The sequence below is a fragment of the Maylandia zebra genome, linkage group LG3 (assembly GCF_041146795.1).
Source record: "Maylandia zebra isolate NMK-2024a linkage group LG3, Mzebra_GT3a, whole genome shotgun sequence".
In the NCBI taxonomy this organism is placed as follows: Eukaryota; Metazoa; Chordata; class Actinopteri; order Cichliformes; family Cichlidae; genus Maylandia; species Maylandia zebra.
The window spans coordinates 62,878,448-62,902,150 of record NC_135169.1 but is presented as its reverse complement, the minus strand read 5'-3'; the positions used below and the strand labels follow the sequence as shown (position 1 = coordinate 62,902,150).

The window sequence follows — 23,703 nt, the reverse complement described above, 5'->3', positions numbered from 1 at the left end:
GAAAAACGACAGCAGCAGCAGCTCGTGACAAACAAAGCCTGTTTTTATTGGTGCAATAACATTAACTCTGTTAATATGTGTTTAATAAAGTCGATAATGCAGCAGCAGCTGGCTGTCACTTATAATTGCACACAAATACAATATCAGCACATTTACATGATTCAGTCTTTTAATAAGGAAAATAAATGAACGGATTCAGCTTCATCTTCCCACGTTTACATACTTATGAACAAAACGCATGAATGTTTAATAACTGTGGTTCAAACAGAGGCTGAGGAGCTGATTAAGGCCCCAAGGACATCTTCACTGTAACACTTGCAACACTTGCACTGTAAATATGAGTCCAACATGAACTGTGTTTGGACACCAAGCTCTTTTCACGTGTTAATTGTAAACAGGTTGTGAATTTCTGTCACGCACAGTGACAGCTCACTGCTGCCGGACCGCGCTGGACTGGACGGTGCTGAACTCAGATTTTAACCGAGCAGACAAAGCGATGACCTCTGCTCGTCTTACACTCCCTGATTTGCCACTTTGCCCTCCTCCAAACCAGAACACACTTTCTGCTTTCTTTCTTTTTTGGCTGAAGAGGCATTTTTCTCCAGTTGGTGTAGCCGACCGGCTCGCCTCCGGCCCACTCCCAGCGTCCTCGGCCCTCCCTGTCGTTCAGACCTGGCGCAACAGAGAAGATGAGCTCGTTACATTCTGCATAAAAAATGCACGGACAGAAACGTGTGGGGCTTTGGCCCTGGGCTATACGGCTCCCTGCAAACACAACATACAGATGTGCAGCGTCGGGTTTAGCTCGGTGGGTGAGCAGCTGCACACGGTGGATCGCTCAGCCCACTGAACTAAACCAGCACCCCGTCTCTGGACGACTAAAGCAGGAGTACCGGGATTGAATCCATGTAAGGATGGAGAGAACAGGCAGGGAGCAAAATCAAAACCTTCTGCCTCAATAAAACGAATCAATACTTTCACTTTGGGGACCAGATGTTAGAAAATAATGTTCTAGCAACGCTGTTGGTATTGAATTCACTTTACTAACTTATTTACATACTATGATTATATTTTTTAAACACATTAGAATTCTTTGCACTGGATACAAAAATGTTTCGTTAAACTTAACGAATGTTCCAGTCAGATGAGGTGGAGGTTGTAGTTACTTTGTGTCCAGCGCACTTTAAACTTTACATATTAAACTAAACTGAAAGTCCATTTTTACACAGTGAGTGATTTTTTTATTTAGAATGTATTACAAGCGAATGAGGAGCCGGCACCATTGACACCGTTACATTTACTCACACATGTAAAAACACGACACCTACCGATCCAGAAAGGCTTCCTTCCACCAAAGTCCCACAGCCAGTCCATGTCAGCTTGAGACGCAACACTGGCCAGTGTTCCTCTAAACCTGCCGTTAGGAAGAAAAAGAAGCGCCTCATGCTCATCGTGTTTGTAATGCACAAAGTGTTTGTGGGAACACACAACTGTACCTTTCCCTGCAGGCCCTGTTTGCTTCACTCCATGTCAGCTTGCGTTCAGTACTGAGGGTGTAGCAATAACCACCATGAAAGGTGGAGCCCTGAGGACACATCTGAGCACTCACCATCTATTCAACAGGAAAGATGATTTTAGATCTGCAGCTTTTCAGTTTCCCCGTGTTGTCACAGGTTAATGTGCTTGGCTTGTGTTGGTGTTGTGAAGCTGTAGTACCTGATCAGTTGGTGCCCAGGCTTTCCAGGAGACACCGTTGCAGTGAAAGAGCTCGTTGGTAGCTTGGTGAAAATGAAGGAGGCCTCTAAGTCCTGGCACACAGGGTTTGTGGACGGGGTTGCCAGCTGTAGTCTGTGACCCACAAACATTCACACAGATTATAGTGCTGCTCCACAATAATATGCAACATACTTCACAGTGTGTGGAGCAACAGAAGGTCCAGTATGTGCACTAGCAACAGAGCTACCACCGTGTTGCTAGCACATCATGCTACCCCAAAGGTGCACACACCTGAACGACAAGAACGTAAACTCTACTGTGCTCTACATGACTCAGTGCTGCAGCTTGCCTGGACTTTATAGAGCATATATGTCTGCGTCTGTGACCCAGCATTTTGAGTTTATTTTGGATTTTTGATTTCTTATCATTGGAATAATGTTACCTTGTTGTGTTATTTTTAGTTTGGGGTTCGTTGAGTTTTAATCTATTTTGTTTCTTCTATGTTTCCTTGTTTTCTTTTCCTGTTTGTGCTTGTGTCTCCCTTGTCTCTTCTCATGTTTCTCTCCAGTCTGTCATGTGTTTCATGACAGACTGTCTGCGTGTTTCATGTTTGTCAAGCTCGTGGTGTCGTCTCTCCAGGTTTCCTTTTTTATTTTGAAAGTCTTGTGTTTCCCTGTTCAGTGTGTTTAGTTTTGCTTCCTGTGTGGCGTCAGGTTTGTGTCAGCTGTGTTTCCCCAGCGTTTCCACTTCCCTCATTACCCTCCTGTGTATTTCACATCGTCTGTCCATCTCGCTTCATGTTACGTCCAGTTTCAGGATGTTTTCAAAGTTGCTTTGCCTTGTTTTGCGTTCGTGTATTCAGCCTAATAAACGACTCGCTCTGTGTTACACTTCTGTGTGTGCTTTCAGGTCCAGCGGCCGTAACAACATGTGAAAGTGAGCAGCTGTTCTCCAGCTGAAGTGCTTGGTGGAGATTGAAGTGTGAATTTGCAGCAGCATGAGCAGATTCTTTCCTTTTCTTTTAAACAGATATACAAGCAAAACAAAACGATTCAGCGTTCCTAAAAGCCGAGCTGATGGAGTTCGAGGGGGAAGAAAACCCGCTGGTACTCACATGTCCCTTCGCCACGCCAGCTTTCTGAGGTTTTAAGATGTTTCTGTGAGGGTGGGACCGATGCTGTTGTGCCCCCCTGCTAACCACCTGGATGTTTGCCTTTCTGCCCTTCCTGGACGGTGAGGTGTCGTCTTCTACTTGCATTTGGATGATGCCGTGATACTGAAATTGAAGAAGCAATAGAAGTGAAAACTTTCAGAAGTCTCATTGGTAGGAGTGGGGAGTGCTACCTACTGTGTAAACGGTGTCTGTTCCATTGTGAAAAACTGATGACGGTGCAATCTGAAAGAAAAACCCAGAGCAGCAGTTTACCCACGCGCCACTGCAGAAAGATTCAACTGCAGCGATTTCATATATAATACATTCAAACAGCAGAGCTTACAGGATGTACTTACTGACTTTGCATTGCCTCTGACTCTGAGTTTCTTTTTGGGGACTCCTGGCCTGGAGATGCTGTCTCCACGGGTCCAGATGATCGAGTCTGTCCCAAGAGGAAGTTTCTCGAGGTGTATGGATCCATGCTGAGGGTACGTGTTGGCCTGAATCTCCTGTCCTCCAAGAACAGGAGCCTCCTGATTCTGGTCTAGCCTGCACTGCCCTGTGGTTTTAGTTCGGGGGTAAGATAAGTCTATCCTCAAATGCCATCATGTGTGGCAAAATAATCATTTTTACCTCCTGCTGAGTCTCTGATGGTGAGCGTAGCTTTGTTGGTGCTGCCAATGACGGTGCTTTCAGGAGAGACCAGCAGCACTTCAAAAGTCTCGTCAGCCTCCTCGAGGTGATCTTGGATAATCTCAGTTTGCCACCTTCGCTTTGACACTCCTACACACAGTGTTTGTGTGTGTGTGTGTGTGTGTGCGCACAGTCCATCACAGTGTTTACACAGAGACATTTAACCATTCATTCACAGTAGAAAACGTAACCAGGGACTGAGTGTAAAAGCTGCACTTCCTAAGCTTCCTAAACTGTTTTGTGTGAAGGATTTAGAAACATTGTTACAGACATTTTATTTGTTTTATTGCTCAAAAGGATGAACGCACGATGTTAAAGTGCATCCAGGAAAGAGGAAACATCTGCATTATGCTTTAACACAATCCACAAACTGCGTCACTGTTTTCTTCCTCCAGCACATAAACTGAAATCAGCTGATTGTAGCACAAGTGGAACTAATAAGGGGAACAAACAGGCAGCCAGAGGAACATGAAACTACTGGGAACCGCTTCTCTACGAGGCTTTCATTCAAAACTCTGAGGAGGACCGTTAACACGTCGCACTAAGCTGTTGCTGTAATAATAAGAAATTCAGTCACAACACAATTAGAAGAACGTCATCATCAGGGTGTGTCTGTAGGGACCTGAGGTTTGTCCTTTTCTTTGGACCATTAGCGTGACTCATCTTCCACTTCTGTGTTTTCAGTTTTCAGTATTTATATTTCTTGTTTTTCATGTTTGTTTAACTGGTTCTTTTCACGTGACTGGATCCAAGCTCGTCTTTAGACTGTGGGTGAAAGACGGTATATCCGGAGGTAGCCCACACATGCACAGAGAGAACCTGCTGCCTCCAGCCACTTATCATCAAACTTCCAGTGTGAAAGACACTGACACAGATCCTCACTGAACTTTAATGACCTTCTTTCATTGCCTGGACTCAAACTCTGCTCCATAAACGGGGACTTTTGGCCTGACCCTGCAGACAGACAGACCTTCTGTCTCTATTATCAAACACATACCTGGATCAAACTGGACGAGTGCAGATGGGTTTGTGAGGAAGTCCTTTCCAGCTGTTGCAGTGACCTCATTTACCTAAATAAAGACACAAGTCGCAGAACCACATGTTCATCAATCTGCATACAAGCTAAATGTCCTGTAGCTGAGTTATCACAAATCTCTTTTCACCTCAGTCATATTTGTGTAGAGCCAGTTCACAACAACAGTCACCTCATAGTGGAAACTATACGTATAACATGTCTTAGTTAACCATTGTTAGAATAAGAGAAATCATAACTACGCCTCAGTTTCAGTAACCAAATGACGTGCAAACCTTGACAGAAATATATGACGATACGGCCAAATTCCCCCGACGAACGATGTCCAGTGAGATCGTTCCCTGCTCCTCACAGGCTGACGTCTCGGTCTGCAGCAGCTCCACCCTGGACCACCTGAACTCGAGTCTGCAAAGAACGAAGTTAATACAGGACAAACTCTGCACTGTTTATTTAAAGTATTGTTCTTACAGGTGACGAGGCCCTGTGTTCCCCAGCAGGTCGGACACTGTGAACTCCAGGCTGTCTGAGACAGACTCCGTGTCCAGACTGATGATGTACACAATAGATCTCTTCTTTAGCTCCATCTGCAAGAAGCGCTGTGGCACAAAACCCCCTGCACAAAGTAAGAAGGATGAGGCTACAGGTTTCTGGTTCAAAGTTAAAGTGTAAACATCGTCCTTACCTGTGGTAATGTTTTCTAGGAAACCAAAGTGTGGTGGACGAACTATGCAGAATATGAGCTCTTCTTCTCTGCTGTTGCTGTCTCGAGCCTTCAGTTCTTGGGATGACAGGAAGATGCCGTATCGGCCATCAGCTAAAGGCTCTGCTTTCCAAAGGGGAAGCACTTTCACAACCTCAGGAGGCGACTTATCCAAAGGCCTGATCTGAAATTACACACAGCTTGATGTTGTACTAGAGATGGCACAGCGTTAGTACATTTCTACTGTGCAGTTTCCATGTCCCTCTCCTTCTGTGCACAGCTTTCAATAATGACCACAAAAGTGGTTTAGCACTGTGTGGATAAAACAGCTAACCAGTGTTTGTTTGCCTTAACTAGTGCACATGTTTCCAACACAATTATGGCACAACCACAGTATCTGTCACAGGTAAAGCCAGCCCTTATAACCTACCTGAAATATGAAGAAAACAGGCTCTCTGTGTAACTGCCCATCCAGCAGGAACCCTCGATTAGTGCTGTCTGAGCCAGTGAAGGAGAATCGGTCTATCTGTGACGGCCCCCCGTCATGTTGATATGCCACCTCCAGCTCCTCTATGTCTCTCTGGGTGAAATTAGAGCCTGTGCTCAGTGGTTCACCAGCTAAAACTAGTCTGCCATACTGTGGAGGCTGTGAAAGGACAAATGTCAGGGTGCTGGGAGGAGTGTCGGGGTCTGACAGAGACAGGTAGTCTGGACCCAGGATAATGGACGATCCCTGGGGCACCGTGAGGACTTTGTTGGAGGACAGAGATGGTAAGATACGATCCACCGTTTCCACCCCGATCTCAAAGCTGCCATTTACGCTAGTTTTACCATTGCTCACAATAAACCTGTCAAAAGAAATGCAAAGGACCGGGTGTTAGGTGTAATGTGATCAAAGTGATGACTACAGTACATCAGTCGCTAATTTACTTTTGAGGTTAGCTTTCACCAGACAGTTTAATTCGATTCAGCTCAAATCAATGTAAGATTATTTATATGGTGCCTAATCACAATAACAGTTCCCTCGGGGAGCTTTATATTGTAACGCCAAGACCCTACAATAATATAGTGAAAGCAGTGGAAACACCAACAATCATATGAGCCCCTATGAGCAAGTGCTTTGGCAACAGTGAGAAGGAAAAACTCCCTTTTAGCAGGAAGAAACCTCCAACAGAACCAGGTTTAAGGGTGGGGGTGGAGGTGACCCATGTGCTGTTTGATTCTCCACCAGTTTGGGTTATTAGTCTAACAACCAATAACGGAGTGAATCCCACTGAAATGGGATCTTGAAAGGTCTGTCTCATTAAGAAAAGCTGCAGGTCAAAGTTAAATACGAAGCATCGTTTGAAAGAGCTTTCCTTGATCTCAGACAGCGTTTCAGACTCACTGGAAAGTTTCTTTGGGCGTGCTGGCTCTGTTATCGTGAACATAAGCCACCAGGTTGGCTGCTATGTCCATCTGGCTGAAGGTAGAAATGATGATGCCAGGATGTTTCATGTACTCTATGTGTCCATGAGCAGGTGGGCTGGTGATGACGTACAGAAGCTCCTCTGGCTGGTCTGTGCCATCTGTGGCCTGCAGCACATGGGTGGTGAGAACGATGCGATCTCCACGGCTGACGTTCGCTGGTTTCACAAAGATGACGATGTTTCCTAAAAAGACAAAGTAAACGGTGTGACTTCACTGCAGACACTTCCTCTCTTCAGATTTGCATTTATTACATCAATGACTAAAATATTGTTTTGTTGGACTGAGATTAGGTGGCTGTATGCTATGGGTGTATTAGGTATCGTTGCCGGTCACCAAGACTACATCAAGTACTCTCAGCAGGTTTACTAGACGATATGAATGCAGCATCACTTACAATCCCTGCTGTGACCATCACTGAAACCAACCAGCTGATCTACACCAGCAGCAGAGACCACGGTGATGCTTGGCTGCAAGATGAACAGCAACAAGGAGCAGTGTCCTCCATGGAGACTACAGGCCATCAGCTAAGGTGAAGGTAGCACGGAGGGACGTTAGCCAACTACTAAAAGGTGTGATGAAGAAAGGGGTGCCTAAGAAGCACAGCAAGCTGCCAGCATCGAGACATTGAAGTCTGCCATTTGAAGAGGTATACCAGAGAGATAGAAGGCAGGAGAATAAACCAGCTACACTCCAAGGAAACATCCATCCATGGTATAACCTCAGTGGCAGGGGAGGAAGATGAGAACACCAAGCCTGGAGACAGAGCAATACCGGAAGAGCAAACAGGAGAAGACACAACAGCAATGCTCAGTGGCTAATGGATCTAATAGCAGACCACAGCAACCTTCCTATGCAGGGTCCCGTAACCATCACCGTGGCAGACATCCTATTGGCCGATAACCTGCCTCAGCACCAGGTGGAAGCTCCTGTCAGGCATCATAGCGGCTAAGATGAACAGGCACATGAGTGGGGCACAGAAAGGGGCAAGAATACCTGAGGAGTGAAACCCCTGTTACTGGTAGACTGAGCAGCCTGACCAGTCTGTGCACTGCTGATTTGACTGAAATAAAGTCTATGACTCACACCTGGATCCTGGGATCCCAAAGCTCTACAAGATCAACAGGACCCTCAGAGGCTTCATCAGGAACTCAGTGGGAATGTGAAACCATCAAGTGTTGTACCAGGGAGAAGCTCTGTCCCCACTGCTGTTCTGCACAGGCTATCAACACCTACGCCCTGCCCGTGACCACATACCCTGCTGGCATAATAAGCTGGCCAAAGGAGGAGATGCTGACATATAGACTGTCACAGGTCTGGGTCATTTCGACCCAGCGTTTTCAATTCATTTGTGATTTATTTCTATGGTTCCTGGGTTTGGCTTCCTTGGCCCTCGTGTTTCTCTTTGCCCCCTCTGTCCTGTGTTTGGATCCCAGTGGCTGGACAAAGCTGGACTGAAGCAAGCACAGAGGCACTAATCACGGCAGCACAAGAACAAGCTCTGAGTACAAGATCCATAGCGGCTGGGGTCCATCACACCAGGCAAGACCCCAGGTGTAGGGTGTGTCCAGCACATAAAGTGTGTGTGTGTGTGTGTGTGTGTGTGTGTGTGTAGTTGACTAGAATATTCCAAGATTCCTGCTATTTTAGAACATTTTTGTTATTTGTTCAAAATGATTCAGTCTGTGTCTCTCAGATCTTTCCAGTTGTCAGTAGACTTGCTGACTCTTATCTCCCACATCAGTGTTTTAAAATATTATAGTTGGTATGACTTCTGCTTACCGACACTGAGCAGGATGAACGTTCGTCATTGATCAAGAACCTACACAAGTTAAATGAAGCTGCGATACCTTTGTCTAGGTCTTTGATGGAGATCTGGAAGTGCTGTGAGGGTGACTGATTCTCTCCATCCAGCAAATGGAAGACAAAGAAATCCTGACTTTGAGCAGCCCGACGGCCTGTGTTTACATAACGTAGAAGGTTCATGTCGACCATTTCTTGGGTGCAGTTCTTCCCAGCAGCCAGTGTGACCCAGCCCTGATTCTCCTGAGATCAGATGAGACATAGTTAGGAACACAGCAAATTCCTTGGTAAGGGAGTAATGGTCGGTCACCCTTGAGTCTTAAGATGCAGATGTAAAGAAACAACATGGACTTAAAGGAAAAGAATAAAAGTGCAAAAACAGAGTTGGCAAGGAGAACAACATCCCAGGTGCCCTTATCCTTGTGATTTACAGCAGTATAATAAGTGCTGCAGACTTTTAACATCACCATCGTTTGTGTCTCAGAGACAAAAGCAGCTCTGTTAAATTAAAACGTGCTGCACATCAGAGGCTCTCGATGTTTAAGTTGCTTCAGACTTATTGTGTATAAATGTAACATTTAATCTCTTCTTCCACCAAACAAACTGATATATTTTATATATAATAAAATGATACTGCACTAACTTTAAGCTGAAGCAGTCCTTGGGTTGGAACACTTTCAAACATGTACATGAGCTCTGAAGGAGGGGTATCACGGTCCTGTGCGAACAGTGACGCGCTGGATATCAGTCTGCTTTCACCTGGATCCACGTCTAGGCCGGCGTTCCTGAAGGACACAAGATCGGTACAACGTTCACTTTATTTTGCACAATCGATGCTGCACCGACTTTAAACGGGGAAATGTTGGTCCAACCTGGTAAGCTGGGGCTTCTCGTCGTTCACCTGCAGCACTTTAACTGTCACCTGTTTCAGGACGTGGTGCCGTCCGTCAGTCAGCTGGATGGTGAAACTATCCTCCACACTCTCAGAGTCGTCGTGCACGTACACCACACCCACAGCTGTTGGACAGTGACGAGCACGTTGTTTTGACTCAGTTCATTTATTTAAATTATTCATTTTTAATCAAATGTGCACATTAGTGGGGTTTGTATTCGGTAACATGAGTTTATTTAAATATCCTTCATGTAGTTTTAACTTTTGTTCTGATTTAAAGGTTCCAGATTTTCAAGTCTTGAATCTTTTTGTAACTTGGCCTATATTAATATTCCTATTTACTCTCCACTCATCGCTGCATCAAGGCAAACTAATAAAACTGTTATTGTTTGTTTGAATGCACAACAGAAGACAACATGTTGATGTGCAGCTGGTTAGATATGGCTTGTTTGGATCATCTGTAGTAATTTAAAACATTTGTAAACTATTTCAGTCATAACTGAAGCTTTAACATGTAAACAATACCATTTATAAGATCCTCCACAGTAAAGGCAACCACAGGAAGCTGATGCTGGGCCTCTCGTTTCTCTCGCTCTCCACTGCTGTGGGCGACGATGCTGCCGTGTCGAGGGGGTGTGACCACGCTAAAGAGCAACACGTTCTTGGGGATGTCCAGATCCGTCGCATGCAAGACAGACGAGTCTAGCCGCTTCATTTGTCCTTCGTGTACCTTTACATAAACGGACGTAATGACCATATTCAACGAACAGTCATGAGTACTATGATCAATAAGAGTTGATAAAAACTTACCGTGATGTTGTGAGCCACCAGCTCTGGCACTTCATCATTTGTGGGGTTTATAATGATGTAGAAAGAGACGTGGGCGGAGCTGTGTTTGCCGTCTGATACACAGAGCATCAGGTGGTCAGCTGTTGGCTCCACCCTCTGATGTCTGGACTGCACATAGTTGACATGACCCTCAGTGATGTCCTTGTATGAAAAAGAAGCTGAGAGAAAGAGGTTGAAATAAACATCAAATATTGACTCTGTGGTCACGTACAGCGAGATGCTCACCTGTGCTCACTCCTGTGTTGCTTTTCTCAAATCCAGGACTGGGGAGGACATTTTCAATGTAGCCAAACTGAGGTGGGGAGGTCAGGCTGATGACCAGCTCGTCCAGCACTGTGTCCACGTCGGAGGCTTTCAGGTGAGCCGCAGTAATGGGGGCCGTCCCACCTTCATTCACTTTAAAGATGTCTGCTACAAACAAGCAAACAGGGCGTCGATATCAACAAAGTACATTTTGCTTTTTCCCCGAGTGACTAAAGGTGAGACGCTCACGTGTTTCTAGCGTAGGTGGTTGGCTGTCAACAGGAAACACGGTGATCTGCAGGTCGTACACGGGTAGCGTCTGCCTCAGGTGAGCGGTGCTGCTGGTCCTGACAGGACTCCCTCCACTGCAGCATAAAGCCAGCGTCTCCGTCTCTCCGTCAGAAATGACAAAGGTGACGGTGTCATGGCGAGGAGCGAGTCCGATCTCTACTTCTAAAACCACAAACGTGATAAGAACCTTTAGAGAAGCAGCTGCGTCTCTGTCACACCTCAGTAACATTTATATCATGTGAACTGATAATTTGACAGCTTGGTGGGAGACCACAGACGGGAATCAGTCGAGGGTGACGCAGTATTTTCTGCTTCCACTGAGACTCTTTGGATTATTCTTTGTTAGTGATAGTTTCTGGTTTCCTGTTCTGTGTCCACGTCTCAGTCTGCATGCTTCCTGTTTATTGTAATAGCCCCTGATGTGAGCAGACCTGGGGATGCCACCCAGAGTTTTTACATTATTCATGTTGATTTTGATATTACTGATCTTTTCTGGCCTTTTGGTTTCTGCTTTCTGCTGTATCCCCTTGTCAAGTCCGCGTCTCCGTTATGTTTCCTGTTTTACTTTCTGTGTCTCAGGTTATTGTATCAGGTTTTGCTTCCCCTGTCTCGTTAGCCCTGATTTGCTGTGTATTTAAGCCCTGTGTTTTCCTCAGTGTTGTGATGTCCACACTGTGTGTTCTGTCTGCTTAGTTTGTTTGTGTTCTCAGTTTTGCCACTTTGAGCCGTGTCTGTCTTTGCCGTAAAGAATACAAAGAATCGGATTTAATACTAACAATAAATCTAAGTTTACTTTCCGCCTCTGAGTGTCTGCACGTCGGGTCCTCCTCACCACCATCATCTGCATAATATCCTTCTGAGAAAGGAAAAAGTCTCTTTCAGGTGAACTTTTTTGTGATTTCTGCCTCTTTGGAGGCCACGTGAAACATCATTGTTTTAGCAGGTAGCTCACATAGGTCAAAAGACACAGACAGGGAACATAAACTAACAGTCTGGGTCTCAGGAGGATGTCGTCAAAAGATTTTGAAAATCTGAAGAAATTTGTGATCCAAAGACGAGACCAAAACCAGCTCTGATCAATGCTGAAACAAACATGACAAAGAAGAGCTCTGGACTGTCCTCGACATGAGAACAACAAGAGTTCAGCACCGGGTCTCCAGACGTGCATCAGCTGCTGCTACAAGGAAAGATTCATTTCTTTCATTGAATTAAATACATTTCTCATATTTTCAATGTGTTTCATATATTTGAAATAAATGTGTGTTTGTCTGATTTACATATCATTGCAATATTTTACTTGTGTCTTATTCAGCGTCCCGGCTTTTGTCGGGGCCTTACATCATTATGACAGTGTTTGAGAGGCAGGTGAACCGGATGACACGAGGTGACATGTGTGCTACTGAAATTTCCAGACTGTGAGTACCGATGGCTGACAGGCACATCCTGAGGTTACATGTTTGTTACCCATGACTGTGGTTTCTAAAAGGAGCAGAATGAGACCAGGTCATATCCAATCACAGAAAACGTTGATGTTACCAAGCGTTCAATGAGAGAAACTGGTCTTAAAATATGCTTCTAAGACCATCAGTCACATGAAATTCCTGATGTTACTGTTACCATCCATCCAACAGCATCAGCCATCACACTAATGACTTGCATATATCTATAATAGGTATACGACTCTTTCTCTGTTTGCACCTGTGTGTTTATATGTGACGATCCCTGCAGTGATGTCTGCCTGGATGAAGCGATCCACCGCTGCACCTTCTCTCAGCACCACACCGTGATGCGGCTGCTGCACAATTAGGAAGGACAGGCTGCTGTTGTCGCTGTCTCTATCAGTGGCATAGATGTACTCTGCGGTGAGGACTACTTCCTGCCCCTCTGCACAGCTGAGACCTGCTTTCAAACCTGCACCGACTACTGGGACCTCATCATTGATGGGCTTCACCTGGAAATGGACAAAGAGGGTGAAGCAAGTGCAAATTCTCTGTTTTCTGTTGGATGTTGGGCATTTCTTTAATTACCATCACTTGCAAGACAAAAATGACTGAGCTGGTCCCGTCTGTTGCAGTGAATTCAATGTTGTCCTGTGTAGTTTCTGAGCTGTCATGACTGTACCTACATGACAGATGAACACAGATATGACATGGATGTGTCATCTTAACATGGAATCAGATGTTTAAAGTAATCACCTACAGAGAGGGTGAAGAGGACGGTGACTGAGGAAGAACAACAGTAAAAACAGAAGCGAAGACAATTTAAGATCCTAAAAATGAACCAATGAGTCAACAGCAAGTACAAATACTGCTATTATACAATAAGCCTGGTTTGTATTGGTTGTGTTTGTTGAGGAAATGATGGAACATTTCATTAATCATGCAGAGTCCTGAGCACCAGCACCTTAAAAGGACACCTTGTGCTCACAGAGGCTCCTGTTGTCACTATCCAGCAGCAGCTACACCAGGTTACTTTAGATGCTTCTATGGTAGCAAGATAAAATTGGAAACTCCAGATACTGGGATGCTGCATGGATGCTCCATTAAGACAAGCACATGACTGCATGATCCTGAGAAAGGAATAAACAGTTTCTGCAAAAGCTGGCAGTGCAAATGAAAAACTGCAGACAGAGGTGATCGGCTGTAAAAGAAGATTATATGTGCAAGATCCAGAACGCAGTGTAGGAAGACGTAATCCCAATCGTTCCTATACATGCAAGAGACATGCAAAGCATTTTAAATCGTCAGCGGCAAACAGAACTAAGATCGTCTGACCGAACGTTGTGGCTTTGCAGATCTTGCAGAGTGAAGCTTTGCCCTGGTTTCATCAGGAGGCCACTGAGATGCAGAGTCCCATGCTGGGGTTCCCTCTGCAGCTCCACCCGCAGAGCTTCTTCTGAAGAGTCTTCATCCGACAGCAGCAAGTGTTCAGGGCCAAGCCTGCACTCCCCTCCCTCATCTACGGTCAGAGGCTTGGAAACAACCTGAAGGAGAATGTAATCACGTTTATTTTATGCATTCACATTGCTGCATGTGATAAAAGATACGAATGTGATCATTTTCTTTTCCACCTGAGGCGGCTGGTTGTCCACCGGCTCTACAGTGATGTTAAAGCAGATCCCAGTGACTGTTTTACCTCGATGGTTGGTTACAGAGAGAACAAACTGGATTTGCTGGGGGTGCGGGCCGATGTCCATGATAGGAGGCATGTAGGCTACTTTCATGAAGTTTACTGCATGCTGAAAACAGGAAGGAACCAGAGTTTTGAGCCAGACCACATATGTGCTTACAACATCTACCTGACTAAGAAATAAAGGTTTACCTGAGTGAAGACCCTCAGCATTGGCGCGTTGGCGTCTTTGGTAAATTTGGGTATGCTGTCGACCAGAAACAGCCTCCCCGCGTCCGGATTGCTGCTCAGTAAGACGACAACACAAAGACAGCAAAAATTCAGACCGAACATTTCCCCACAGCAGGTTTGTGAAGCTGAGGCGACTCACCTGTGGGGACGAGCGTAAAAAGGTGGAGTAGTCGCAGTAAACGTGAGCTCTCTGTCAGCTGACTGCTGGTCTACAAAGTGGAGCTGCTGCCGTGTGATGTGGACTACGTCCGTTTCTTTGAGCACAAGACTCCGACTGGAACCTGGAACCTCTTTAGGAGGTTTGTTGGGAACCGGCTCCACGTGCACCATCACCACCTCCAAACAAACAAGCAAATAAACAACAAAGAATCTGACGAGATAGGTTATGTATGGGCCCCATGTGCTGCCAGTGCACGTTGTGTGGGGCACTCTGGGCTGTGTTCCTGGACATCATGTGAAATCAAAGACAAAGGGAAGAGTTTCAGCTTCTTTTTTCATGAACTTTACAAGGAAACGAGATTTCACTGTGTTCACCTGTTTAGCCAAGAGCCGTTTAAAAACGTATCCATAGATGTGAAGCTCTCTGCTGCTACATTTAAAGGTTAGCTTAAGAATGAGGAGTATTTAGTATTTGGGGAATACAGATAAATGTGACTGAGCTGTGTCAGAGCAGCCTGGTGCTTCGCTCAATAGTACATCCTCATCCAAACTAAATTACAGTATCTTTACGGTGAGACAGTGCTACACACCTGAGCCTCTGATAGGTTGGGTGGGTCATGGAAATCAGACAGTACCACCTCAAACCAATCATCGGACACCTCATGTCCAAGATGACGATAGTAAACCTTTGACTGAGACAGGTCCTTCTGCAAAAAGTGGCTGACAGGGTAACCTGGATTAAAACCAGTACGTACGATACGACGTGGTTAGAACACAAAGAGACGCTCGGTACGATACAAGTATAAACACATGATTAATTTTCCGACCTGTTTTCCCTGGTCCAGGAATTTTCATAACCTCTCCTGACTGAGGGGGGCGGGTAATGTTAAAGAGGATGTAGTCATCACTGGAGTCCATGTCAGAGGCCTGAAGGATGGAGCCTCTCAGCAGAGCTGTGTGGCCCTCAGGGACCTCCAGCAGCATGTTGGTGATAAGAAAAGGAGGCGTGTCATCCTTGGGGAGGATCTTGATGGGGAACTTGTGCCGGGTCTGATGATGACCGTCAGTGATGCGAAAGATTATGAAGTCTTTGGTGGAGTCACTGTCGTCATGGTGATAGCAGACCACTCCCCCTTTTATGTCATTGACAGTAAACATGAAGCCCTTTCCACCTGGAATCATATCAAACAATTACAGTCAAACAGATACAGATACAGGCAGCATCCGAACCAAGACGTCAGTGCAAATATGACCAAATGGTGACGTGTGAAACTGTGCACGGGACAGATCCCACTGTGGGGGTCAAACCACTGGCTGGGTGATAACACTGTTCCCACAGACAGCTCCAGACAGACTAAGCAAGAAATGCAACAATATAATTTCATTTTTTCAACAAAATGGACAAAAAGATGACATCAAACAATTTTTGAACACCAACTTTCTCCGGCTTAAGTGATGGAGGAGCTCAAAGGCTCATAGGAAATGTGAACAGGTCTCTCATTTAGATTCAGCTGCGACTACACAATGACACCATTCGTTTGTTAGCATTGCAACACTTTCTGTCATGGAAATAAGTCTGTTTCTGATCGTCTGCAGAGGAATGGTTTATTTGAAGAGTTTCAGTCAGGTTTCAGAGCTCAGCACAGAAACAGCTTTAGTGAAGGTTACAAATGACCTTCTTATGGCCTCTGACAGTGGACTCATCTCTGTGCTTGTCCTGCTAGACCTCAGTGCAGCGTTCGATACTGTCGACCATAATATCCTATTAGAGCGATTAGAACATGCTGTAGGTATTACAGGTACTGCACTGCAGCTGTTTTTCACAATCTGTGTGTTTATACAAATCTCTGTATTTAATTGTTAGTTATTATTAATCTCTGGCTCTCTTCCACAGCGTGTCTTTGTCCCGTCTTCCTCACCTCAGCCCCAACCCGTCGCAGCAGATGGCCCCGCCCCTCCCTGAGCCTGGTTCTTCCTGTTTTTCCCTCCCACTGGTATCAAAACGTTTGTTCATGGTTGAGTTTTCTCTGTTTTCTCTCTATTATTGTAGGGTCTTTATCTTACAGTGTAAAGCTCCTTGAGGTGACTGTTGTTGTGATTTGGCGCCATATAAATAAATTGTGTTAGCACCTCTGACTGTTAGCCGTCCATGCTGCAGGCCGTCCACAGTTATGATACGAACGGCATCCAGGTTGTCGTTGTCCACAATCTGAAGCTGTTCCCACGTTATTGGACGAGACTGACCCTCTAACAGGCTGAGACCTACAAACCAAAGTGTTAATGGTTAAAATTCACGTAACTGGTCATTCTGGAGGACACCAGCAGCACCAAAGATGGAAAGATGAAATGTCTTTCTATATGTTTACAGCAAATTACAAACATCACTTTGTTTTCTTGAACACCAAAACAATAACCTGTCAGTCTATATTTTTAGTTCTAACCAACCAGAATGCTCAGGTCATGTGACAGTGATGACGTACCCATGTTCCAGGACACCCTGGGAGCGTTTGTGTCTGCAGTCCTTACAGACATGTGAACAGTAAGTGGTGGGCTCTTCTCAAAATAAAAGTCATGAACTTCAAACTCCACCTGTAATTAAACAGAAGCTTTACACACCAGGACACAAAGACATAATGCATGAAAAAAGAACAGTAAAGCTGGATGTGCTGACCTCATAATTCCTGCGTTGGTTATGAGAGAAGTTAGCAGGCTGATATCCAATGAGCATGTCATTGAGATCAAGCCACGTGAAGGAGGAGACTGGGCGAGTGTGGTCAGACAGATGTGTGATAAAGCCGTCCTGAGGAGGTGTCGTGATGTTAAACACTAAAAGCTGTTTGGGAGTTTCTTCGTCGTCAGCATCCAGTGTAGCAGTGGACAGCGGAGTAAGGATGAACTGATCGACTTCCAGAACAAACGTGGACATGTAGGCTGGTGTAGGAGGCTGGTTGGGCATTGCACCAGTGATCTGCACTGGGATCCAGGCCTGTTCAGACTTAAAACACACCAGGAGAAGAATTTTGTATCAAATGTGTAATTCATGGAAACTTAAAGTACATATAAAGTGTATAATTACCTGATATATGCTGCCACTCCTGGTGTCCTTCAGATCCAGTCTGACTGCAATGTAATCCACATGTGGAGATGGAGGGTCTGTATGTTGATACCTCAGCCCCATCACCAGGAAGTCCTCACAGGAAACTTTGGTGAGCTTCACCAGCTTCAGACCCTTCAGGCAGTCTTCAGATCGACACGTTGCTCTGGCTTTGTTGTCTACATGATGACACGGCACGTAACCATGACCAAACCATAACATCACCATCTGGATTTTGGTTATATTCAGTGTGACACCTCAAGTAGCTGCCATGCCAAAGGTAAATATAATGAAAATATTGTTATTGCGTGACGGTGCTCCAAATTGGTATATCTAAAACTGATTTGACATCACAGTGAAGATGACTTTGCATTTACATAATTCAGTGTGTTCGACATTCTGTGAGCTTCAGTCACACCAACATCTGATCAGGTCATCCTGGAGTCCAGGTCAATGTTCACTTCATGTTTTAGATGTATTCACAAGAACATGAAGGCTGGGCGTCCATGAAATGCCTCGTGCACTGCTAGCTGCTCTCAGTGAAGCATAAAAATGACTTTTCCTTGTTATTTTATTTTGATTTTAGGATCTAATATTCAACCAGTGTCATGGATTACCCAGCTGCTGACGCAAATGGATGAAAGTCTCCGGCTCATCCCCTCTCCTTGTGGCTTTCTCTGGTTCCCCTGTGACCAGCTGACCGTGGGTTGGCAGATGGGTGTCGTGACTATTCAGATGGATGCTACAATCCAAGCTTGACCTGCTTTCATAGTGGAAGGAGACCACATTTCCATCCACAGCATTCGAGAGGCTGTAGAACTCGGGAACCTCCAGGGATTTTGGCCCCAACCTAATGATGGTGCACTCAGGTTCCATAATTTCTACATGGATGGCAAATACCTCCATGTATGTCTCTGTCTCTGTGAATCTGATGTCAAAGAAAAACAGACCTTCACAGATAAATAACAAACTGTGTCCCAGTAAAGAGTCTTGTAAAAAGGAAATGATTCAGAAATGTTTTTCTTCATGTGTGAAATATACAGTCTCTTTAAAAGCCTGCATGAAGGACTTCAGCAGATGTTTACCTGTACAGGCGAAGCTTGACAGTGTCTTCTGTCAGCAATGGGCAGCCGTTGTGGACGTACTTTACTTCATCAGCCAGATAATCACAATCAAACACCTGTGAGGTGAAAACCACCAAGCACAACGAGTCAAAGCCATCGTCACTGAACAAACATGTTTCATCATACAGCTCAAGTTTTTCACAGTAAGTTTATTTGCAGCATTTTTGGCTCTTTTCAGAAATGTTTCCTGGGTGCTGCTTTAGCTGTCACATGTCTGAGCTGCAGATCACTGCTGTGGGTCTTCCCCCTCTACTTCCCCACAGTGTCCTGTCTAACTTTACACTATTCAACAAAGGCAAAAGAGTATATATCTCTAATTAAACAGAAAATAAATAGAAACGTGGGTTTTCTAAGACCTGACCTATAACTGGACATTTGCAGTGTAAGAAAACCACACTGAGCGGTTGGAGGTGAAACTTGTCTGAGATCAACAGAGATCAGCCTCTGGTAGTCTGAACAACACCTGAATAACATCAAAACACTGTCCATTGGAAAGATTTATTTTTTCAATAGGAACAATATGGCAATGCTATATTATTATTGTTTATTTATTTACTTTATTTTAAATTATTACAAATTGGACAATCACAGAGAAAGGGAGGAAGAGAAACAGAGGGGACAGTAAGAGAACACTGAGAAAACCTGTTGGATCACCTGTTAAAAGAAGAACAAAGAGAACAACACAGAGATGAGAGCAACAACCTGCACAGGTGTAAGTAACAGTAAATACTAAATATTGAATGTTATTGAGCAGCACACAACACGGACAGCGCACGATGTGCTTTAAGTAGCTGCTCCGTCACTCATCATGTCATAATTACTGTTTTATACAATTAAAAGAAATACTAATGGATCAAATCCACTTTTGACGTGAAATACTACAACTGGGTGTTCAGTGGTCAATAAGAAGTTTAGTGTGAAACATGACGTCCAATAACAGCTTTGCTTTTATTACCTGAGGCACCAGTTTTCCTACTCGCTGAGTTATGGGCTCATTCACTACCACCTCCAACTTGCACGAATCCTTCTGATGGGGAATGTGGAACTGCAAGTCCTCCACATGAAGGTAGGCCGATTGGCCTCGTTTCACTTTTAACCCCTTGTTGACTTTTACAAGGGAACCATGCAATGCACAGGTTATTTCAACCAAAAGCAGAGGAAGGCACATCCAGGCCAGGAGTCGAACAGCTGAACCCATTGCTGTCAGTCACAAGCCAACGTCTCGAGGATCCTTCAGGCCTGCAGCAAACAAGAGCACGATCACCTTCAGGAAAACGCTTCAGTTCAACTCTTCAGCCAATGAAAGGATCCCTGCTGGACTTTACTCTGGCTGCATGCTGATTCAGCTTCCTGGCTTTGAGCTTGTGCCAGGCGGGAGGATGAGTCAGGAACTGCAAAGGAAGTGAAAAGATTTCAGTTCAAAGCATTTCATACATGAAGAGTGTCAGTATGACCCCTGACCTCTGTGGCACCATCAGAGTGTAGGTGGGATGGTAATGGGAAATAAAGTGAACAGGATATGATGACACTCATGATGCTGTGAGCATATAATGGCTAGCTAGTCACCAAAATATTTGCAGTCTCCAGCGAGTTGCTTCAAGACAGTTTGATTCCCAAACCAGGCATCAGCCACTGATGATGGAAACGTTTGCCTTTATGTGTTATCAGTGCTGTTCCTGGGGACTCTGGTCCCAGACGCCTCCAGAGCATCAAGCTCTTTCAGTGAGGATCTTTCTGATGATCATCCACACCCCATGAGGCCAGATGTTCCCAGGAGCTCCAGACCAGAGTGATTAATGGTTCATTTACATTTCTTCTGTTTCTGAATGACTGCACCAACAGTTGTCACCTTTCCAACAAGATCTACAACCCTGACATCCTTTGACCAGTCTTTGGTCAGGTCCATGGTGGTGGAGAGGCTGGGGGGGAAAACACCATCATTCTGTGGACAGATGTGCTTTCTCCAGCTGCTGGGTGGACATCAGGAGTATCTGTAATGGAGCCAATCACAGCCTGCAAATCATTGGAACTTTTATATGACGTGTTTTTGGATTTGTGGGTGATGTTCTCTCCATTAAAACTAAAGATGCAAATGAGTGATTGTTCATTTCTTTCTAATTTATAAAGGGTTCAAATAATCATTTCCCCCAAGCTGCTGGTCACACATCCTGAATAAGACTGCGAGAAAGACCCCCCACCCACCCAGTGTGTTGCACTGAGTAATTATGTGCTCTACAAATGAAAACAATTGGAAACATGATGCTGATATAAACTTACACTATTGGGTCTAAATGAACATGTCAAACCAAACAAGCAGCTCCAAATGAAACAGGTGTAATAGAAGCTTTCACCTTGGACATGTTTCAGTATGAATGTTATCTCTGTCACTCCTTTGTAGCTCCATCAGTGGCACCAGAAACAAAGAGCATGAAGCTGGAGTAAACACACCGGTGCTTTCTGAAACCAGCGACACAAAGCTGTTTGTGGTTTTGGTAATTATAAGTGAGGGAACAGCAACGAGACAGCTCCAGACATGTTTGGGACACATACGCCTGCTCCTGCCAAACTTCTTTAGGACAGCTCCAGTGGGAAAGGCTTCATTAACCCAACTGCTAAATAAATTCCTACAGGATGCTTTAAACGTTTTCACATGCTGCCCACTTCAGCTTACACAGACCGTCTCATTTCTGGAGCCGTTACTTTTCCACAGTAATCAAAACAGCTTAGTCCTGTCTGACTGTCGATCAGGCTGAGGATGCAGATCAGAGCTGTTCAGTATCTGAAAGCTGATCTCAACCCTCCACATTCTTTCAGCGTGTTCCTCAGGTAGGACAGCTGTCCCAGACCTCACACACGAAGCACCTTATAATCACCCTCTGTGCAGAGAACATGCTGGAGCTTGTCCCGCATGTGTGGGAGCTGTGTGGGAAAACTGGATTTCCACTGGTCAGAGCTTTAGTGTGTCTCAAGAAAGCTTTTCTGATTGTTCATCCTCAACCTCTCGATGTAGTACTACGCATTTAAGAGGAAAAGCTCCCCAAAGTGCGCTGGTCCAGGTAAAAATGAAACATTTGTTTTGCAAAAGCGTGTGAAGTTACAGTGTGTGCTTTCTGTCCTCCTGTGTAAATATGCTCCATGTACAGTCAGCATAGATTTCCAATGATGCTGATCAGATGTATAACAACACAGAGCAGTTGAGTAAATGATGGTCCTTTATTCTGAAACTTCAGTGAAACCCAAGTATCCTCCTGAGCCTGCTGGAGGTTTCTTCCTGTTCAAAGGGAGTTTTTCCTTCCCACTGTCGCCAAAGGTCTTGCTCACAGGGGGTCACATGATTGTTGGCTTTTCTCTGTATGTATTATTACCTTACAATATAAAGCACCTTGAGGCGACTGTGTTGTGACTTGGCGCTGTGTAAATAAAGTTAAATTGATTGTTATTAGAGATGCAGTGCGCCCCTCTGTCATTCCTGGCTGTCGGTCAGAGATCTTCTCTCTGTGGTTTTATTCACCACACTGATGTAATGAATTCCTCTCATAACGATTTATAATCTGGTGCACACAATAACTATTGATGAGCTTCACAAACTGACTGACATGCTTTGAGCTCCCAGTTTTCATTTAGTTTGAACAATGCTTTGCAGAGTATATAACAGCTGTTGTTCAGAACTTTTGTTTATTTTTAAAAGATGTATTTGTTGGCTGCAGTCGTGCGATCAGACTTCCTCAGACACAGCTCAGGTCAAAGGTGCTGGAGTGGAAAAATGCTGCTGTGCTCCAAATGTTTTTCAAAACGACGACAGCCGCTACAAGATGTGTTTGCATGTCAAGTACACAGCTGTAAATATGCAGCACACATCTGTACCTGCAGACAGATACTGTGTGTTCGGGTACAGTAGCTAATGGAGCGTGATGACAGCAGTTTGCTCTGTGTGGATGCACAGAGTCTCTATAATGAAACTACAGAACCAGCCTGGACAGAGTCTGGACACGGACCTTATCCAACACCTTTGGACAGCCAGAGCTCATCACTCAGCATCAGTGTTGTGGATGAGATGGAGCGGACAAACAAAGCATGGCAGGTCAGATAACTGTCCAGGACTACATGGCACTGCATGATGCTGATGTCTGTGTGTCGAACTCTCACAGAGCTGGATGTCTCTGTGCCTGATGTGCATCAGTGTGGAGGCAGGAGTCCTGGGAAAGGTCCAAATGTTACACTGCCTGCAGCACTTTGGGTTGATCCTCTTCCTGTTTTGGCTCTTGTGTTACAGTCCTTACACAATACATCAGCAAGACATGTTCTGTCTGCTGTCCACTCCTGAACCACAGGCTGTGGTGATCCTGTGGGATGCTGGTGGGGGACACACAACAAGCTGACATGTGGTGCGTCTCCGATAAGGTCATAAAATATTCTTAAGGTCAAACAGCATTTCATAATCCCTCCCTTAAATAAGATGAGGACCTCCCTCGTTTCTTTTCCAAGCCCAGCACACAACGCTGATGTGTAACTGCTCCATTCCTTCGTCTCATCATCTCATCGACATAATGACGGGACCTTCAGCAGCCAGCGCTTTTTAAAGCCACGAGGGGGAAAAGGTAACGCTGTTGAAATCACAGGCTGCTAACATGTCACTGCCATTGAGTAGAGTACAGCAAAATGTCCAAGAGACTGCATATAAGTGAAGGAAGAAAGAGGAGCTCAGAGTGATGAATCTGTGCACAGCTGAACATCATGCAGGACACAGCACGACCATGTTTTGTTGTCTGAAGCTCATCATCCTCCTTAAATGCACAGTTAGTAATAATTACAAGTTTTAATAAGTTTTATATGGAGCACGTATCCTGCTGTATTCAAGCTCAGTGCAGTCCTCAGATTTAAGGTGAATGTCAGCACAATAGCATGCACACATGAAGACAGATGTATGAAGCTAAAAAACACACAAGAACAAAAAGAGATGAAGAAGACGTGCAAGGAAACAACACAAGGTCCTCCAACAAAGATCACCACTTAAACATGTTCTTACCTGAACAGCTGGCACTTCCTTCCTTCTCCCTTCAACTGCCTCATTGAAAGAATCTGGCTCCTTTCTGGGTAACAAACTCCGCCCCCGAGAGACAAGTAGA

At 44.9% G+C, this 23,703-nt stretch overlaps 1 protein-coding gene across 5 annotated transcripts; it reads right to left on the bottom strand.

Moving 5' to 3' along the window:
- Nucleotides 1–22: 22 nt before the first annotated feature.
- On the bottom strand, nt 23–23,703 carry frem1a (Fras1 related extracellular matrix 1a). Of its 5 annotated transcripts, none has more exons than XM_012916260.4 (37): nt 23,604–23,702; nt 19,533–19,968; nt 18,539–18,633; nt 18,071–18,381; nt 17,436–17,632; nt 17,031–17,354; nt 16,840–16,948; nt 16,490–16,621; nt 15,187–15,531; nt 14,950–15,092; nt 14,340–14,536; nt 14,162–14,252; nt 13,911–14,078; nt 13,615–13,823; nt 12,868–12,961; nt 12,539–12,791; nt 10,799–11,002; nt 10,532–10,717; nt 10,268–10,464; nt 9,983–10,187; nt 9,438–9,582; nt 9,209–9,350; nt 8,613–8,808; nt 6,683–6,947; nt 5,726–6,143; nt 5,278–5,479; nt 5,064–5,208; nt 4,871–5,000; nt 4,560–4,632; nt 3,503–3,652; nt 3,226–3,428; nt 3,065–3,112; nt 2,831–2,992; nt 1,717–1,848; nt 1,497–1,612; nt 1,329–1,414; nt 23–672 (listed from the first exon to the last, which is right to left on the bottom strand). In XM_012916260.4, the coding sequence occupies exons 2-37, from the start codon at nt 19,773–19,775 to the stop codon at nt 470–472; spliced, it is 6,519 nt and encodes a 2,172-aa protein (XP_012771714.3). In that variant the 5' UTR covers nt 19,776–19,968; nt 23,604–23,702; the 3' UTR covers nt 23–469. The 5 variants fall into 5 exon arrangements, 4 of the variants coding, with proteins under 4 accessions (XP_012771714.3, XP_076738176.1, XP_076738174.1 ...); XM_076882061.1 differs by having other exon boundaries at nt 10,532–10,714; XM_076882059.1 differs by lacking the exon at nt 23,604–23,702 and adding an exon at nt 20,929–20,950.

What these genes read in the sequence shown, in the direction of transcription:
- frem1a (XM_012916260.4), bottom strand. Translation starts at nt 19,775, where the DNA reads ATGGGTTCAGCTGTTCGACTCCTGGCCTGGATGTGCCTTCCTCTGCTT. An exon ending in GTCAAGCTTCGCCTGTACAG is followed by an intron (nt 18,382 to 18,538) that starts GTAAACATCTGC and finishes CTTTGACATCAG; the next exon opens with ATTCACAGAGACAGAGACAT. An exon ending in CAGGGTGTCCTGGAACATGG is followed by an intron (nt 16,622 to 16,839) that starts GTACGTCATCAC and finishes TTTGGTTTGTAG; the next exon opens with GTCTCAGCCTGTTAGAGGGT.